This window comes from Ahaetulla prasina, chromosome 4 (genome assembly GCF_028640845.1).
Source record: "Ahaetulla prasina isolate Xishuangbanna chromosome 4, ASM2864084v1, whole genome shotgun sequence".
NCBI classification, from domain to species: Eukaryota; Metazoa; Chordata; class Lepidosauria; order Squamata; family Colubridae; genus Ahaetulla; species Ahaetulla prasina.
The window spans coordinates 124,033,872-124,052,471 of NC_080542.1; the positions used below are offsets into that span (position 1 = coordinate 124,033,872).

The 18,600-nt window shown below is 36.0% G+C and overlaps 1 protein-coding gene across 1 annotated transcript in view; it reads left to right on the forward strand.

The window, feature by feature from the left end:
* Window positions 1-13,604, forward strand: part of LOC131198772 (pituitary tumor-transforming gene 1 protein-interacting protein-like) — a 28,121-nt gene extending 14,517 nt beyond the window's left edge. The window contains exons 4-7 of the mRNA XM_058183812.1: window positions 693-804; window positions 3,726-3,797; window positions 6,406-6,452; window positions 11,458-13,604. Coding sequence (XP_058039795.1) covers window positions 693-804; window positions 3,726-3,797; window positions 6,406-6,452; window positions 11,458-11,507 — 281 coding nt within the window. The 3' untranslated portion in view covers window positions 11,508-13,604. The remainder of the gene's footprint in view (window positions 1-692; window positions 805-3,725; window positions 3,798-6,405; window positions 6,453-11,457) is intronic.
* Window positions 13,605-18,600: the final 4,996 nt, after the last annotated feature.

The following is an 18,600-nucleotide window of genomic DNA, read 5'->3' on the forward strand; positions in this document are numbered from 1 at the left end:
AGAGTATGCCTGTAAGCATAATTTATTTATTTATTTATTTATTTATCATATTTATATACCGCCCTATCTCCCTACGGACTCAGGGCGGTTTACAGGCAGTTAAAACACATATAAATACAGATTAAAACGACAATTAAAAAACTTATTCTAAAGCCCAAATCATTAAAACAGTATAAATAATAAAAAACCCCTTAAAACCAATTACTTTAAAAACCTAATCCAGTCCCGCGCAGATGAATAAGTATGTTTTAAGCTCGCGACGAAAGGTTCGGAGATCCGGAAGTTGACGTAGTCCTGGAGGGAGTTCGTTCCAGAGGGTGGGAGCCCCCACAGAGAAGGCCCTTCCCCTGGGTGTCGCCAGACGGCACTGCCTAGCTGACGGCACCCTGAGGAGTCCCTCTCTGTGAGAGCGCACGGGTCGGTGAGAGGTATTTGGTAGCAGTAGGCGGTCCCGTAAATAACCCGGCCCTATGCCATGGAGCGCTTTAAAGATTGTCACCAACACCTTGAAGCGCACCCGGAAGGCCACAGGTAGCCAGTGCAGTCTGCGCAGGAGAGGTGTCACACGGGAGCCACGAGGGGCTCCCTCTATCACCCATTATAATGGACATAACTCACTTTTTTCCATGACAAACTCTTATAATGGCTAGATTTTCTACCTTTTCTAACATTTTTTTACTTCTGGCTTTCAGCAAGTTTGGAAGAAATCATCATCACTATAGCTATTGTTGTCGGCATCATTCTGGTGCTCATGATTTGTTGCTGCTGTTATTGCTACTGCAGATGTCGCCGCCGTTCCGAAAGGTACCCATCCTTTCTGAATAGATTTTCTTGATTCCAACAAGCAAATTCAATGGGGGAAGCCAGATTTGCTTATTAACTTAATTCACTTAACACCTGTGGCAAAAGAGGTCATAAAATTGGGACCAAACTCACTTAACAACTGCCATGCTTAGCAGCTGAAATTTTGGCCTCAATTGTGGTTGTAAATTGAAGATTACCAATAACGACCCTATTTACATGCTAGAAAGAAAAAATCAAATGAAAAACATAATTAGGGAAAACTTGAATAAGGGAATAGCACCTTGAATAATTATCATCTTGAATTACCAAAGAAAATGCAACAAATATAATGAAATAATATTAGACCTGAGCTATTATACACACACAGAGGTCTCTCTTGGCAGCTGCCAGGCATTCCCTACCTGAATAATTTTTAGAGAGTGTATATGTAAAGCTCACATTACTCGCAATTAAGTGAAAAATTATAAAACTTTTAGCTAACATGATTTTTATTACCAAGGATATCCCTGGAGCCTTTCTGGACCTCACAGGAATTTTAGAAAATAAAATAATATATGGTTGTATCTGTACAACAACAAAAAATCTTAAAAATGTATAAATGGGACTTATGATTGCAGAAACTTACCACATTTGATTTATCTATGACTACGTTTTAAAGCTGTGAGTAATTTTATATTTGGCAGAGGCTGTATATTAGATATTGTTTGTAGCATTTTTTTCCTTTGTTCCAAATGCGTGCAAGATGACGCCTATTTATAAAGTAAATATGTTGTTACATGACACTGGGTAGTTTACAACAAGATTAAAAATTCACAACAATAACATTGTGCAAGAATATTAAAACTGATCATAGTATCAGAAATTAAGTCTTACTAGAATGTTGATAGCCATAATTATCCTAGAGAAGACAAATGTAATTTTTGCATTTAAAAAATCTATTATCATTTTTCAGAACTGAATATTTTTTTACAAAAAAATTTTTGTCTAATAAATCCACACATGTGTAATCTTTTTGGTAATGATATTAAACCTCGATACTTGATAGAGAGATTGTTTTTCAGGGCTTTTCGGTTTAGATTAAATAGACTGAATTTGATATCTCCTTGAATTTTGGGGCTGTAGGAGATAGAGTGCATATACAATGACAAGTTATCTCCTCACCCTATCAGTTAAGCTTATTTATTAATCAGTTTTTTAAAAACTTCCTGAATGGATCTCTCAAGATAGACTCTGTGGTAGCTCTTGGATTACAGCTAGTCCTTGACTTAAAATAGTTGATTTAGTGACTGTTAGAAGTTACAGTGGCACTGAAAAAAGTGACATGACCATTTCAGCATCCTGATAGTCACATGATCAAAATTCACATGGTTGGCAACTGACTCATATTTATACTGTAACTATTGCAGTGTCCTGTGTCATGTTATCACCTTTTGCCATCTCTGACAAGCAAACTCAATGGGAAAGTCAGATTCACTTAACAACGATATTACTAACTTAACAACTGCAGTGGTTCACTTAACAACTGTTGCAAGAAAGGTTGTAAAATGGGGTAAAACTCATTTAACAAATGTCTCCCTTAGCAGCAGAAATTTTGGACTCAATTGGGGTTATAAGTCGAGGACTGCCTGTACTCATTAAATTGTCCTTATATGGAGGTTGGCATTAAAGAAAAAACATGTAATATACAGATAGTTGTTGGTTGACAACTATTGTTCAGCAACTTTTTGATGCTGGAAAAATAGTGTTTATGACCAGGTCTCAAAGTTTTGGCCATCCCAGCATCCCAGTGTGAGCCCAATGTAGGCAATTGGCAACTGGTTAACACTTAAAATAGTTGCTGCATCTTTGTGATTGGCATTTGCAATCTCCTCTTCTGGCTCCTCAGAGTCAAAATCAATGGGCAGCCAGTTAGGAAGAGGCCATAAAGTAAGGTCACAGCACTCTCTTTCTAGCATGCACTTACACAGCACAGCAGGACCTCCCCACCTCCATATCCTGCATATACTCGACACAAACCTCCCACCTTGCTTAACTCTAGTACTCATTTGCCTGCCTGTTTGTAAACTACCAAAGCCTTGTGATTTCCTGCTGGCTTCCCCATTCACTTTCTGGGAAACTAGCAGAAGTTGCAAGTCATTCATGTGATATTGTAAACTTAACATACAATGTTATATATAAACCTGTTGAGAAAACTAGTCTTTAAACTACACTTGGATACCAATAAACCAAGTCAAATGTCCCGTAGATCATTTTTATTAAATATATACATTCATGGTATTTTTTGAATAATTTTTTAATTTCTTACATAACATGTCCACTGGATGTCAGTGTTCTTTCTTAAAATGGTCAAAGTACAATACTAGTAAATGAAATTTCCTGTTTTGTCTAACAAATCAAAAGTTAATAGTTAAGAAATATTTATTTTTTTATTGATCTTTTTTCATACTTGTTTTTCCATGTGAATTGAAATGTGAATGGCTTCTTAACAGAAAAATAAATTTGGTAATACTTGCATGATTTATTATTCTATTTGTCATGTTAAGTATCATGATAAATCAACCACTTTGATGCATGAAAGTATATTAGATGAGATTTATTTTTATATAAAACAAATCTCTTTAGTATTTTAGAGTACATTAAATCTGAATGATAAATTTAATTTAATTTAAGAATTGAATTAAAATTTTAGGATAAAGTGTGAATTTAGTAGTATTTGATAATGTGGGATTGAGATACATCCTAATCATAAATCAGTAAAGATATTACTTTTGATTAGTTTACAGTTTATAAAGGGGCATGCTTTGAGGCTGTAAAATTAAAAATAGGATAATTCCCTATTATAAGTTTGGTAATTTAATAATGTAATGCCACCTGAACATATAGATGTTTTGAAACGTTCATGAAAATCTTCTCATTTTCAGGAGAGCAACCAATGAAGAAGAAGAAACATTTATTGGTGATAGGGAAGAAAAACGACTGCAATACGCTCAACGGTAAGTTTGGAAAATTTTAACTGTAATACCACTCTCTTAGCAAATCAGCTACTGAAATATTATTAGGTTGCAGAAACAGAAAAGGATTCCTGATGCCTTTCACCCTGTCCTTAGTGAAAAGCTTTGAGCTTCAAAATAGTTTGTTGGCTTGTCACAAGCAAAGATCCAAGTTTATTGCTGGTCACAAGTGGAAGGGTGGCAGGAAATAAATTACAACAATCTGGACTATTCATGTGTTGAAATTCTGCCAGTATCCTTGCCATAGTGCTGCTTCTTTTTGTAGGTAGTCCTTGAGTTCGAACCAATTATTTAACAAGCTATTAAAGTGACCATGAAAAGTTACTTTGACAGTTGTTACAGAGTCCCTATAGTCATGTATCAAAATTTGGGCCCTTGGCAACCAGCATATATTTATGTCACATGATCACTATTTTCAACCAGCAAAGTCAATAGAATAGCCAGATTTTGCTTAGTGACTACATAATTTGCTTAACTAACACAGTGATTTGCTTAATGAGCGTATTGCTTAGCAACAGAAATTCTGGTCCCAATTTTGGTCATAAGTCAAAAACTACTAACTGTATTCTGCTGGAATTCAGTTCTTCACAGCAAAGTAAGGATAAATAATGATACTTTTTAATGTGTATGCATTGCAGAGATCTGCACTGAGTGGACAGTGGCCTAGAGGTGTAGTTCTCGCCTTATAATCAGGAGGCTATGAGTTCAAACCTAGGTAGAGACAGATATTTCTCTCTCTGGGCGCATTGAGAATATATCTGCTGAAAAGAAATTCCGCATTGACAACAAGAAGAGCATCTGGCCAGTAAATGTTCAGCTCCATTCAACTGCCCAGACTCCACCCAGCAAGGGATTATGGGGTCATTAAAAGAGCATGATTGCAGAGATCTGAATTGGTTGACTAGGATTGATCAGGTGCACAACAAAAACTCTAGTTTGTTTGTTTGTTTATTTACTACTTTTCATATTTTTTTGCCATCCCATCTCCCTCTCAAATAGTCAGTGTCTGGCTGTTTACAGGGTACCTTTTCTGTTGCAGCCATTCCTAATCTGCAAGAGAGGTCTTTTTGAAGAAGCCCAATTGTTAGTCTGGAGTGAAGGAGAAACCTGTTCTATTGCTTGTGGGCTATGGACCAAACTCCCTTGGAAGTTAAATATTGCTTCCTTCTTTTTACATATAGAAAAATCTTAAAGGCATAGCTCTTTCGTTAAGCTTTTAATTATTAATTGACTGTGTTAACAATTTTAGTTTTTAAACTAAGAGTTTTTTAAAATTTTGGTAGCCACTGAAAATAGAAATCCAATATATAAATCAAATAAATATATTCTTAAAATAATGTCTTGTCTAGAGGCTTCCATAATGTACAGTTTTTAAAAACGTACGTATGTAAGAATCACAGGCAAATATACATAAAGTCTAATGAAATATAATTCATTTTTAGACAAAGTTGCAGAAATGTTTTGTGGCTTTTCAGAACAGGAGCCTTTGTCTCCTTGACAAATATCTAAAATGATAGAGACCTTCACCTGAAGGCTACATGGGAACTCTATTAATTTCATTTTTCCAAGAGACTGTTAAAACAACATATAAAATGCCTATTTATGCAGGAATTAAAAAAGCTTACTGCACCTAATCAAAGAAGGGACAAGCTTAGGGTTATTCCAGATCAAGTGAGGCTCATTAGGATGTAAATAGAAAGAAGAAGAAAAAATTGAGAAACCATGTATTTTTGGAGCTAAAAATGAATAAAAATTCCAGAGGCAATAACACCTTGTTGTTTCTTACGATATATTTCCACTACTAATCATGTATAGGGTATCCTGTGACATATTTCTTTCTGAGATGAAGCCCTAATGAATTGCTCCCTTAATTCAGCATCTTACCTTCTTTTTTTAACTTTACTGCTGCAATAGATGGAGAAGAGAGATCCAAGAAGTATGAGTGTGTGTGTGTGTGTGTGTGTGTAAATTAAACATTTACTTTCTTTATTTTGAAATTGTTTGATAACCAGTACTTTAAATTTTATCTGAATGCCCATTGGTAGCCAAACAGCTGACATAGCAATGGTGTCACATAAGGTACCAAGAAATGCTTATGACTGTTTGGCTGCTGCGATCTGGATAAGCTGGAAGCTTCCAAATGAGCTTCAAGGGCAGCCACATGTAAACTGTGTTGCAGTAATCTAGGCAATAGGTAAATTAGTTTACAGGCAGTCCTTAAATTATGACTACAATTCAATCCAAAATTTCTGCTTCTCAGTGAATTTTGACTCATTTAACAACCTTTCTTGTCACAGTTGTTAAGCAAAACTTTCATTTTAGAAGCCATTAAATATGCTAAAATTTAAAAAGGTTGGCTGGTACTCATAACACATTTGTTAAGTGTGCTCAGTTATTGGAAATCAATACAGATAAAATTTGGAATAATTGATATTGAATTTATGGATAAAAATGACAGTAGATATAATCCGTTTTCTATGATTTTAATAGCTATACAGAATTTTATTAGTTAGCGCTGGTTTGTCATTTTTATTTTATAAACATTATCTTAAATATTTGTTACATTCTCTAATGTTAATAACCTTTGCAGGAGACATGAAAGAAAAGTAAAATACGATGAGCTACGCAGAAAATATGGTATGTATAATATAATTTCCATCCGAAGTTTTTTATCTCAACAGTGTTTACAAGCATGATGTGTAAATTCTGTTTAGCAAAAGAAAATGGCTGATTACTGAAACCTCTTATTCAATTTGTTCCTATATCATTAAGTGTTTTGCAGCACAATTTGTGAAATTGTGAGATTAAGCAGTTTTCCTGCATTATTAGACATTCTCCGTGTAAAGTGATGGGCAGGTTTAACCAATATTCTTCATACATGTTATTCAATGCCTGAATACAGTTTTTTAGTCCATATAAGTGTTGGGATTAAATGTTTGTCTTTGGCATAACATTAATCCAATATAGTACATTCAAAATGTTGGCTGCATTCACATATCACACATAATTAATATATATTATCAGAGTTAATGTGTAATTAGTTTTAGGACAATGAAACACAATTTGAAAAAAATATTGATGTATTTGTACGTTTTCACTAGTAAGCACCATACCAGGGATTAATATAAAGCCATGCTTAGCATTCAAAAATTCCAATTCTGTCTTGTTCAGTTATTTTTTTAAAAAACGAAGTGCAACTTTATGGGAGTTTTGAATACAATATTGACCTATATATGGCATTTTTAACACCGAAAGATTGGTTAGCTATTTTAATGCTTCAGGCCTATTGAATTGTGACTGTGTCATTGCTTGGTATGGAAAAAAAGAAAATAGAAATAAAGAAATAAATATTATTGAGTCATCAGTGGCATATATGACCCAGCTATAAGCATAAGGAACAGTTTACCATAAAATTAAAATAAGCAACTTGTGTTTCACCTGGATATAAGGAGGAATAAAATAAGCAGTAGATTAAGTTGCTTTATTTTGAAAAAAGGAATTCTGTCTCATATTTATGCATGAATGCATAATAGAGGGGAAATAATTTGCTAACACATTTCTAAATTAAGATGACTGCAGACTGTTTTGTTAGGGGAAAAATCATCCCCCCTTCCCTCCCCTTTAACTTTTCTTTCTCCATTTAAATGGTAATTATACATTGATAATGCATTCCATGTGTCCCTCACTCTAGCTGTGGTCCTTTGGGGGGGGGGGGGAATGCAGCAGCACTTCGAAAGTGGACTGTTCCACATGAGTGGTTTCTTTGTGCAAGGATTTGTCCTTTTTTCCCTATATATTCTTGAATGAATATACATTGCCCAAATTCATCTTTCATTGCTAAATGAAGCTAAGAATTAATTTTTTAAGAAATTATATATTTGTATTCTTGTACATTCTAGAAGAAAAATGCAATGTTTTCCATAATTGTCTTTAGACTGAAAAACTTGTTACAAAATAGAGTAAGCATCGATAGAAGGGAATGGAATATTAGTGGCTCAGGGTTGATCTATAAGGTCCCTGGTACTCTGTGAGTTTTCTTGCAAGTATTTCATTACCAAACTAGGTAATATCATCAGTACAACAACCAAAGTCAAAAAGTACCAACGTCCCATATGTTATTGATGGACTACAGTTCTGTTTTTACTCTCAAAAGCTACAATTTTCTGAGTATTGTAGGAGTCAACGAGTGTTGGGTTGCTACCGGTTTGCTCCGGATCGGGTGAACTGGTAGCGGCAGGAGCATCCGCCCGGACATGCGCACGGTAAACCAGTAGCAAACTAAATTGAAACCCATTATTGAAGTCAACAATCCCAAAACATTTTGATGAGCCAGAATAGGACTAGATTCAGAGAAAACACTAGTACAGGTGGTCCTTGTATTATGATTGCAACTGGGATTTGAATTTTCATCACTAAACAATAGTCATATAGCACAATAATATGCAGTCACATTGCTTAATGATGGCAATCCCTGCATCCACTGCCATTGCTAAATGAGGATCATGGGTCATTGGGTGAGCATTTCCTTCCTGCCAGGTTACAACAACAAAAGACAATGGGAAAGCCCGCAGGAAGTCTCAGGTGAATTTGAAGTAGGCTGGGAGGCAGGTAAGTGGCTGCTGTTGAGGGTGCACAAGTGGTGAGGGCGGTATGGCACAAACTCAACAAGGCTTGGTAACAGTCCAAAAGTGGCTGGAAAGGTTGCACAATTAGCTGTGGAGGCACGGTGTGAGGTTCAGGAGGGAGCATAAAGGTGTACAGATGGGACATGGTGGATGGCACAAGGGCTTTGAAAGGGGTACATGGGTGGGAGAAACTTATCCAAATAAATTGTCCTTCTCTGCTAGCTTCCCCATTGACTTTACTGAGTCCTTCGGGAGAAGGGCGGTATACAAATTTAAATATAAATAAAATATAAATAAACTTATGGGAAGCCAGCAAGAAAGATGGCAAATCGCAGTCACATGACTACAGGATACTGAAACCATTGAAAGTGCAAGCCTGTTGCATATATTGTGATCATTTGACTACGGGGTGCTAGGATGGCCAGAACTTCAAAGAACATTGATAAGCACCAGTAATCCAGCGTAATTGTAACTTTAAGCAGTCATGAACAAGGGATTGTTAAGCAAGTAACTGCCAGTGCATTAGGTATTTCCCATTTCCTATTATTATCTCCCCTGGAAATGGTTTGGAAACACACACTGTAATGACATAACACAAGTTGAAGGAGACATTATTATAATGGGCCAGACAAAATTGACGTGAGCTTGTTGTTTTTAATAGCAACCTCATATTTGTAGAGATTCCCCTTAATCATTAATGCTGCTTCTTCTGTGAAAGTTTTCCCTTTCTAGGGTTGCTTATAGTTGTAAGCATTATATCATGATTGTAATTTACAGTCTTGTATATTAATTTTTTTTTAATTATGCAGTTTATATGAATAGGGTATATTTGGTATTATACATGTGTGTTTGCACTGGCATACGTGAACATTAGAATGAAGTTTACTGCATGGATATTCACTACAACTATCTCTGCAACTTACTGATTAAAATCTGGCTACTCTAATCACCCCATCTTGGCCCCCTATATATTGTGTTCTATAAATCTTGTTCGTCCTTGACATTAAAGATAGGACTTTCTAGTACAAGATAAGCGCTCCATAAATGCTCTTCCTGCATTGTCTTATGATTGCCCTTTAAACTATATTGATATTGCCATTGTTCTGCTTATCCTTCAATGCCCATAAATTGTTATGTAAGCACCATATGCCAATCTCAATTGCTCATTTAACTGGTGAGCAATCTAGTTAGTATATACACAGGAAGACTTCTTTCTGTCTAGGGAGCACTCTGCCTTGATTAAAATTTTTGATGGATGATGAATGACTTGCGCTTTGGATTAACTTGAAGGATAGTTTGAAGGCTTCTAGACTTTAATTGGCTATTAGGATTTAGCATTTTTTACAGTTTAATGCACAGATGTCCATTTTTTTTATTCCAGGGATCTTGAGCTAAACTATACTTAGTAGGAACTAAAAATCTGTCTATGAAAATATCCTGTGAGGTGCTAGGCATATTTCTAGTAGTTCTATTTTTCTAGTCAAATTAATCTTATATATTATGACAGAATCCTTTAAGTGAGATAAATTTGTGCTGTACAAATCAGTATGTCTCTGTTTCTGGGCATTAGTTAATTATGGTAAGCTCATTTCTATTTCATTTATTTTTGTCTTCAATTTATAAGCTTCATAAGTAACGCAATGTACAACATCATGAAATAAAACAAGGGAATAAACATAAAAGTCAAAAACATAATATTATATTGGGGATAGAGATGGTAACAGCTAAGGAATAAAATCCTGATTTTAGCTCAGGATCCCAAATCATTTGTTCAAGAGCCAATATAAAGAATCTCAGTGAAGGACTTTCCTAAACAACAATATCAGGTTAGGACTGTGTAGACTTCCGGAGATAGGATACTATGCAATAGGGCAAATACGATCACGGAAAAGCATATCTCCAAACCCCCATGAGATTAGTGTTTAATGATGGTATGGAGCAGGCCACATTATTAGATCTAATACAGTAGAGCGAACAGACATAGCACGAGAAGCTATGAGACCCACAGATAAGTAGGCGCTAAGCTGTAAAAGGCTTCATAGATAGTGATCAGCACCTTGAATTTTTGCCTAGAAGCCTGTTGACAATTAGTATAGCTGAACCAAAGTGCACTCAGAACCACTTATTCTGATGCATTCTGGACCAAGCGTAGCTTATAAATGGTTTTCAAAAGCAGCCCTGCACATAAGTGCATTGCAAAAGTTCAACCATAAAGCATAAGTGACCAGCAAGAGGACCTTCCAGTCTGCAAAAGATGCACATTTGATGCACAAAATGGATCTACAGAAAAAACCCTTCTGACTAGAGCTGCTAATTGTTCTTGAGCAAGAGTCATGTCTAGGGGAAGACCCAACTATACAGCAGCAGTTGCAGCAGTTCTATCTGGGGAACTGCAATTCCCAGAAACTTGGATAGTTTCTGGAAATGGGGGACCCTTGAATTTTCAGTCTCATAGTCTAGCTAAGGTTGAGCCCAAGCTTGTTTTTCTCCTTTCAGTCATTAACAAGAATGCATTGAGACAGGATTTTCATAGTATCTCATAGTTATCCTGGCTTCAAGATGATGAAATATCCTCTGCACATGGATGAAACCTGACTCAGTGCTTGCAGTTGTAGAAATAATATATGAGGAGAGCATCAAGCTACAAGAAGCCCTACAAACAAAGGGTCTTGGGATTGATTTCTTCCTCCACCATTTGGAAATGACCTGGAGAAAGGAGTAGTTCCACAGCAAGACAGTATTGCCTCATCCAGTTATAAAGATGAGCCAGAAGAATGCCATATTATCAGAAGTCACACACAGATCAACCAAAAATTGGAGAGTTAAACTTCTTTATCTCAGTTCTAAGAGGGGTTGTCAACAAGCATTTTGTTTGCAGTTATGACCAAAAATCCCCCTTGTTTTGTATTCATACAGAAATTGGGATGTTCTATTCTTAATAATTATTAGCCACCATGTTCAGCAAATGAGAATTCCTTATCTCTACCTTAATACTTTCTTGTAATTTTATTTTTTAGGTCTGCTCCAGGATTCTGACCATCCCTATAGTAGATATGAAAACGAATGAAAAAATAGTACTACTGCCTTAAAATGAAATGTTGATGTTTTCATTGCACCAAATTTGTACATAAATATTTAGTAGAACTTAATTTTTATTTTGCTTTTTTTCCTCCTCTTTTTGGAAACAACAGTATTATATTTGCATATAATGATTGTAGTATAAAATGCCTCAGTTTCTTTTTCCCCATAGAAAAAAAAAACCTAGAGGAATGCAAGTTTGAAGTAAAGAGTTTATTTTTTCTTGAACATCACAGACTTGCGGGGCGGGGGAGGGGGAACAGTACTGTCATCTTTTCTATGCTGCTAAATAAAGAGGCTCTTTAAATCTGTATCAAGTAGGTGTTGGCAAATATTTGACACTGCAGAGGTGAGGTATCACATAATCATAGCTTACATCACCTTTATGTTAATAGAATACAAAGGATGCAAATGAAAGAAACTTGCTGGCTAGCCAGGACCTTCAGCACCATCAGATTCTTCAATATGGCCTCTTATTCACTGCAGCCTGCCATAGTGTCTCAGCTCAAATTCTTGAAATTGGCTTTTTCCAGTATTTAAACATCCTGATTGCAATGGGTTATATTGTCCCTGATCCTTTGTACTTAAGGAGAGACCACCTAAATGAACACCTGACTTTAAAAAATAAAATTTAAGAAGATAGTAAACATCTGCAGTATTATATCAAAAATCTGCTGGCCGTTTAGGCATGTGTTAACAGCTTTCCATTTTGATCTCTGTATATTCGTAGATTGTGTTGAAAAGTCTTGTTCTTGATTCATTCCTAAGCAATTACCTATCTACTTTTTTCTAATAATGTACAAGAACTACTGTATCTACTTGGTTTTTTCTAATGCACAAATGTTTTGTATATATTTCTGTCTGTATATAATCATTCCTAACATCTATCAAAGCAGATATTCCCAATATATTATTACTGTATAATTAAAATAGAACCATTAAATGGTTCACTGCGCTGTGCTTCAGACTTGAAGAGAAGAAAATGCTTTGAAGCTCAATGGATGTTCCTCCTCCTTCAGTCCAACAATGTATTTAGTGTGGATCAGTTAAATAACCTTCGCAGCTGTACCAGGATCCCAGGCTCTTCGATTTAGCAATAGTTAAGTTGGTACGGACATATGCATCCAATATACACTCAAAAGTACATTTTTCTTTTTACATCTGAAGCACAGCATAGCTGCTTTATTTAGATATTCATAGTTAACACTGTTTTTCTTCTTAAGCAGGGAAGAAAAATGATCTAATAAAGACTGAAATTGCTTCATAGTGAACATTGCATAACAATTTGAAAATGGTGGGAAACAGGGTGGCTTCAGTAGAATACTTTCTTTTTCAGAAGAACATGCTGTAACATTTTATTGTGGGTAGCATTCCTCCTCTGTATTTAACAAACCTTTGTCATGTCATTATGCAGCTGAAGTTCCCTAAACAAAACTGAAAACTTATATTCATTAAGAAGATGTGATTTTCAGGAATAGCTCACCACAGTTTTCCCATATCAAATTTGCTTTGCAGAGTTGATGGCCTTTCAGAAATAGTGTGAAAAGGGACATGTTGAGCCAAAGGAAGAACAGCCTTGTTCTGTTAATCGAAGTTTTTGCCCAATCAAATACAATGTAAGCCCACCAGTGAGACTTAACAGATCAATTGTGTATTTCCATCTGGATGCAACATCTACAGCAATAGACATTTACTACTTTGTAAACTTTTTTTTAAAAAAAGTTCAAGTAGAGAGATATCTACCAAAATTGTTTGTAAAGCCATTTGAAATAATGTGGCCGGTTTATCTTTCACCTTATTTAAACCAGATTCGTGATTTTTGAGAATTTACAGCTTTGGATACTATTTCTGTAGTGAGTTCTCACTGGAGATATCTTGTGAAGGTGGAAGCTGCATGTGTTATGGAAATATATTTTTTTATTTGACCTGAACAGTTAATTGGACTGCTAGCAACATCTCTTAGGAATCTGATGGGTAAACATTTGAGCTTATTTTGTGAATGATTAATGTGAAAATATAATTGCACCTTCTGCTTTTGATTGCCATGTTAGCCTTGCTGTTTAGTATCCCCCTTTTCTCTGGACAACCATCTATATAGATTATCTCAGGATAATTTGTGAATCCACCAAGGATGATAGATCATGGACATTTTGCCTCAATAACTTTAGAAGGCTTCAAGATATGTAAAGTTTAGGCTTTTGTACCTAGATGTGATATGTGTACAACTAGAAGATATGTTTCTGTGTTTCCTAATTCAGATGAAAATTGCATTAATTAAAAAAAATCACTTTGTAATTTAATATTTTCATGTTTTACTTCGTTTAATTTTGTATTTTGTTATGTTTGCAAATGTGGATTATCACTATAATAAACAAATTAAGGATATGGTTCTGCCTACGTTCAGAGAATGCCTAGATGAAGAAAATGGGGTATTTGGGAAAAGAACACAAATATACAGGTAGTCCTTGACCCAGTTAATAACCATTTCAAATTATGACAAAATGGGTGTTTTACAGCCCACAAAACATATCTGGTAGTCATAAAACATTGCAACAATCCTCCCATGGTCACATGACTGGCTTGGCAAGTGGCTTGCCATTATCATGGCTTGCAGCCTCCCATGATTTGCCACATTTTAGGCAGTTTTGGCAACAACACCCATTTGGAAGAATGAGTCCACACTAACGACAGTGGCATTTGTTTAAGAACTGGATTTACAGAGGAAAAACAGCTTATATATTATCAAGCAATGAGAATACTATGTGTTTCAAGTTGTTACATAAGCTAATGTTGCCTGGGGGAAGATGGAAATGTTGAGTTTCCAAGTCAGACAAAAATAGCATGTGTGATTTGGTTAAGGGCATAGTTTTGTCTCTAATTTATCAACTGGGTTACAGCAGCTAAGATTAATACATTGCAAAGATGGGGAAATGGCTTAGATTTTCTTACATTTGTTTCAGAGTCTACATGTATAAGACAAACTAACAATTAGCTATGTAATATTGTCTTATTCTTTATATCTGATTCTTGCTAAGCTGCACAGGGAAATAGTCACATCTATTCTTGCAGACATTAAAAATTGTTCAGTACTATCTTCTAAGTACTCCCTTCTGAACATGAACAAAATGGTGATTTATAAGAATTAGCTTCGTAACTTAGACCTGTATACTTAGTTGCAATTGGTGTTTTTTTTTAAAAACATATTTTTCAAATCACAGTTGCCTGTGCCAGGCTCCCTAGAATTGAGACAGGAAGCTTAAGAGCACTAATGACCAAAGGCAGCTATTTCCTGTAGCTTGTGCCAATGTATAAACAGCCTTTTGAGAAGCCTTTTCCAAGTTGGTTTTCTAAGAAGATGCTTGCTTTCTTGATCACTCCATTCCTAGTGACTGCCTGGAAAAATCTGCAGTTTTCTTGACAGCATTTTGGAAGTGACTTGCCCCTACCTGCTTCCTAGGGCTGCAAAAAGTTAGTGATACAGGGTCACCATCTGACTCCATGTCTACCACAGGACTGGATTTCATAGCCACCCTCCCCCCCCCTACTTTTCTAGCCTTGTACTTTAACCACTGTGCCAAAGTGGCTCTTGGGATGTTGAAAATTTACATAACTAATTCCCAGCATAACTTTCACAGGCATCTGGAAGGTGAGATATTAAGAAATGCTGTAGTAGGAGCTCCTAAACATGTTATTTCACAAGAAATATTTTTGCTTGCATCTCATTATAGGGATAAAAAAAATCTGGGAAGCAATTGCTAGTCAAGAGTCCAACTCAATATGCCAGTTTCCTATTTTCACATATCCCTTTTGGTGATAATATTGAAACATCTACGGTCCTTGACTTACAACCATTCATTCTAGTGACTATTCAAAGTTATGATGGTAATGAATGAAGGGACTTATAACCTGTACCCATGTTATGGCCACTGCAGCATCCCCTCCTACAGTCAAGAGTTTGCAATCTGGGCATTTGGCAACCTGTTCATACTTACGACCTCTCAATTTCAGAAGCCTCTTGGCTTTGCAGCTGAAAATCCAAGTAGTTCTGGGGCTTTTGTACAATCTCTGACTTTCCCACACAGTTTCTTGCTTCCTCCCACACCAGCAGTGGGGGCTTGCAACTTCCTGATGCTTTTCCACTGACTTCTTTGTGGGAGGCCAGCAGGAAGTTGTCTCATCTAACAACTAGGGCATTCACTTAGTGATAGCAACTGAGACTATCTGGATTGCCATTGCTAAGCAAAGAATTTTAACCTTATCACGTAGCAATAAAAATTCTGGTCCCAATTGGGATTGTAAATTGAGGACCCCAAGTTATCAATCATCTTATTTACAGCAAGGGTGACCTGAGAAATCCATAAAACATACAGAATGAAAGGAAAACAATCAGTTTCAATGAGAAAAATTGATTACAAATAAAAGCATTTTTAAAGAGCAATGCCAGAGGTTGGCTTAACATATTGTAGCAACCGGTTCGCCCAGCACTGGAAATATGAGCACATGCGACATCACAAAACACGGCAATTTGCTCAAATGCACCATCTGCACATGCAGGCAGCCTCAAAAACAGTTATATAGGATGGGATTGCGCCCGGGTGGAGGGGGTCGGGGTCACACTACCGGCTCACCTGAACTGGTCTGAACTGGCTGAATACCACCTCAACATCGCGGCCTCATTTATGAACATTGAAGGTCATTTATCATTTGAGAGAAACTTTTTAGAATGAGAGTTCACTTGTTTTAGCAACAACTAGAACAAAGAGAAAGAGGCAGGCTTAAAGTTAAATGTCTCATGGTTTCCCAAATGACTTAGTATTTTTCCAGAGTTCTAACTTTCTTCTCATTTTAGTATTCATTTTAGTATTTTTATCTTTCTTGTTTTGTCCCTTTATAATATGGCCATTATGTTTGCTTTCCCAAAAACATATCAGTCTTCATTTTTAACCAAACTTGGGGAGCATGTTTATAAACAGTCAACCATGTTGTCTTCTGTGATCACAGCTTCTGATTCTAATCAAAATGATAGGCAGTGTCTCTTCTCCAACTGCTACACCTACCTGATACCTTTTGTCCAAACTTTGACAAATTTATAGATACCTAGTGCATTCAAATAAATCTGCAGCTCATTCAGTGCTTAGTTCAGCTTTTGCAGATTTAAACTATATCTCTGTTGTAGACAATCCATGGATGCTATAATGTGAAATCATTATGCCCATGATCTAATAAGGATAAGTTCACCTATGCATACCAGTATTCTATAAAACATAAAAGCAAGCATAGTTCATTATATAGTCCTTTCGTACTCTTGTCTTATTGTTTCAAGCTTCTGATACCACTCTGAAGGCCTTCTCTTTAGGATAATAATCACTTAGATATGTAGTGATAATATATTGATGTTACATTTTTAGTGTGACACTGACTAGTTGAGCTAAGAATTTTAATGAACTTAACTGAAAACTGAGAGCTAACTTGCTCTTTTCTTTGGACTAATCATTTGATTGCCCTGTTTGACCCGATCAGCCACTTAACTTGATCAACTTTTGTTTTCTTTCAGCACCACACCATCACACACATCCATAGGTCACCAATCTGAAATTATTGAAGAAGGAATTTCCTGATGGCTTTCATGAGATCATGAAACATAGGGGTAACACAAAGAACTACAAAAGTGTGAAATGTTTTGAGATCTCCATATCTCACTATCAGCAAAATATTATAGCAATGGCCTTGTTTATATAACCACAGTGAGCTACCAACCTAGTTTAACAAAGATTTTTCAGGCAGAGCCCAATTACATTAATAGGTCAAGAAATGCTGTTTTAGGGAATACCAAATCCTCATCCACTGTCTCTAGTTCATCTTACACCAGGAATATATGGAGAAAACTTCACTACTTCATTGGCTACAACTCCACTAGCCTTGCAGTCACTGGTCCTTTTCTAGAAATGTATGCAACTGGTTATGAAGAAGAGGGCACTGCATTGTGGGTGTAAATGATTGACCTAGTCATATAGGATTAAACAAAGTCTGCTCAGTTGTTTACAGAAGAACAGAATACCTCTTCCCTGAAACCGATTGACTGCAGCAATCATGCAGCACCTACTGTAGCCTCCCAGATCAATGGGGGAATTGGATAGGAAAGATACATTTCTACATTTTGCATAATCATGACCATTTTCAGAATTTTCCTTGTGAATGTAAATTAAGTTTTAAGAAAGATGCAACTGTACTTCTATTGAGATAAATGTATTTTCTTTTTGTAGAGAGCTATGTTCTGTTTCCCAAATCATGTGTTTTAGTTAATATCAAACTAGGTGTCTTTCTTTCTCTGTAATGATTTGTTTTTCCAATGATGTAGTGCCACAAAACTAAAAACTCTTCAATCTTTTAAGCAGAAGATGACATTTTGCCAGAAAGCAAAGTGTTATCTGCCTGAATATCGTAAGAATCACATGGAAATGTAGTGAGCTGCAAGAAACTGTTAAGAGTTGCATCTTTAGAGAAAGGCAGATCTGCTGCCTCTATTTATAGCTCCAGAGAGCTCTTAGATCCATAATTCTGCAAGGATTTAGCCAAGACAAATGCTAACTTTTTCTAGAATGACACTATTGCTTCAAGAACCAATGCTGAGATCACTGGAGACTACAGGTAATGACTCTTAATGTGGTGACAGCTGAACGATGTGGTCATAAAGCAAAATATAATGATGCCACCAATTTATGATGGCAGTTCCAATTGTGGTTATTCATCAGATCATGTAATTAGGTGTAATGTTACATGACTGCAACTTGGGACTTCCTGCTGGATTCCCCGTTGACTGCTTAACATTGAAGAAGTAGTGATCATGGGACACTGTGACCATCATAACTATAGGCTGCAGTGGTTACAATTTGAGACCAGCTACAAGTCTTTTCATTCAGTCTCTGTATAACTTTGAATGATCACTGAACAAATGGTCACTAAGTGAAGTTTACCTTTAATTGATAACTTGCCTCTCTTGTACTCCCCAAATGATTTTGATGCTTTTATTGCCTTATTATGGAAGAGTCACTTACCAATCTGTGTGATTTTAATAAGAAGAG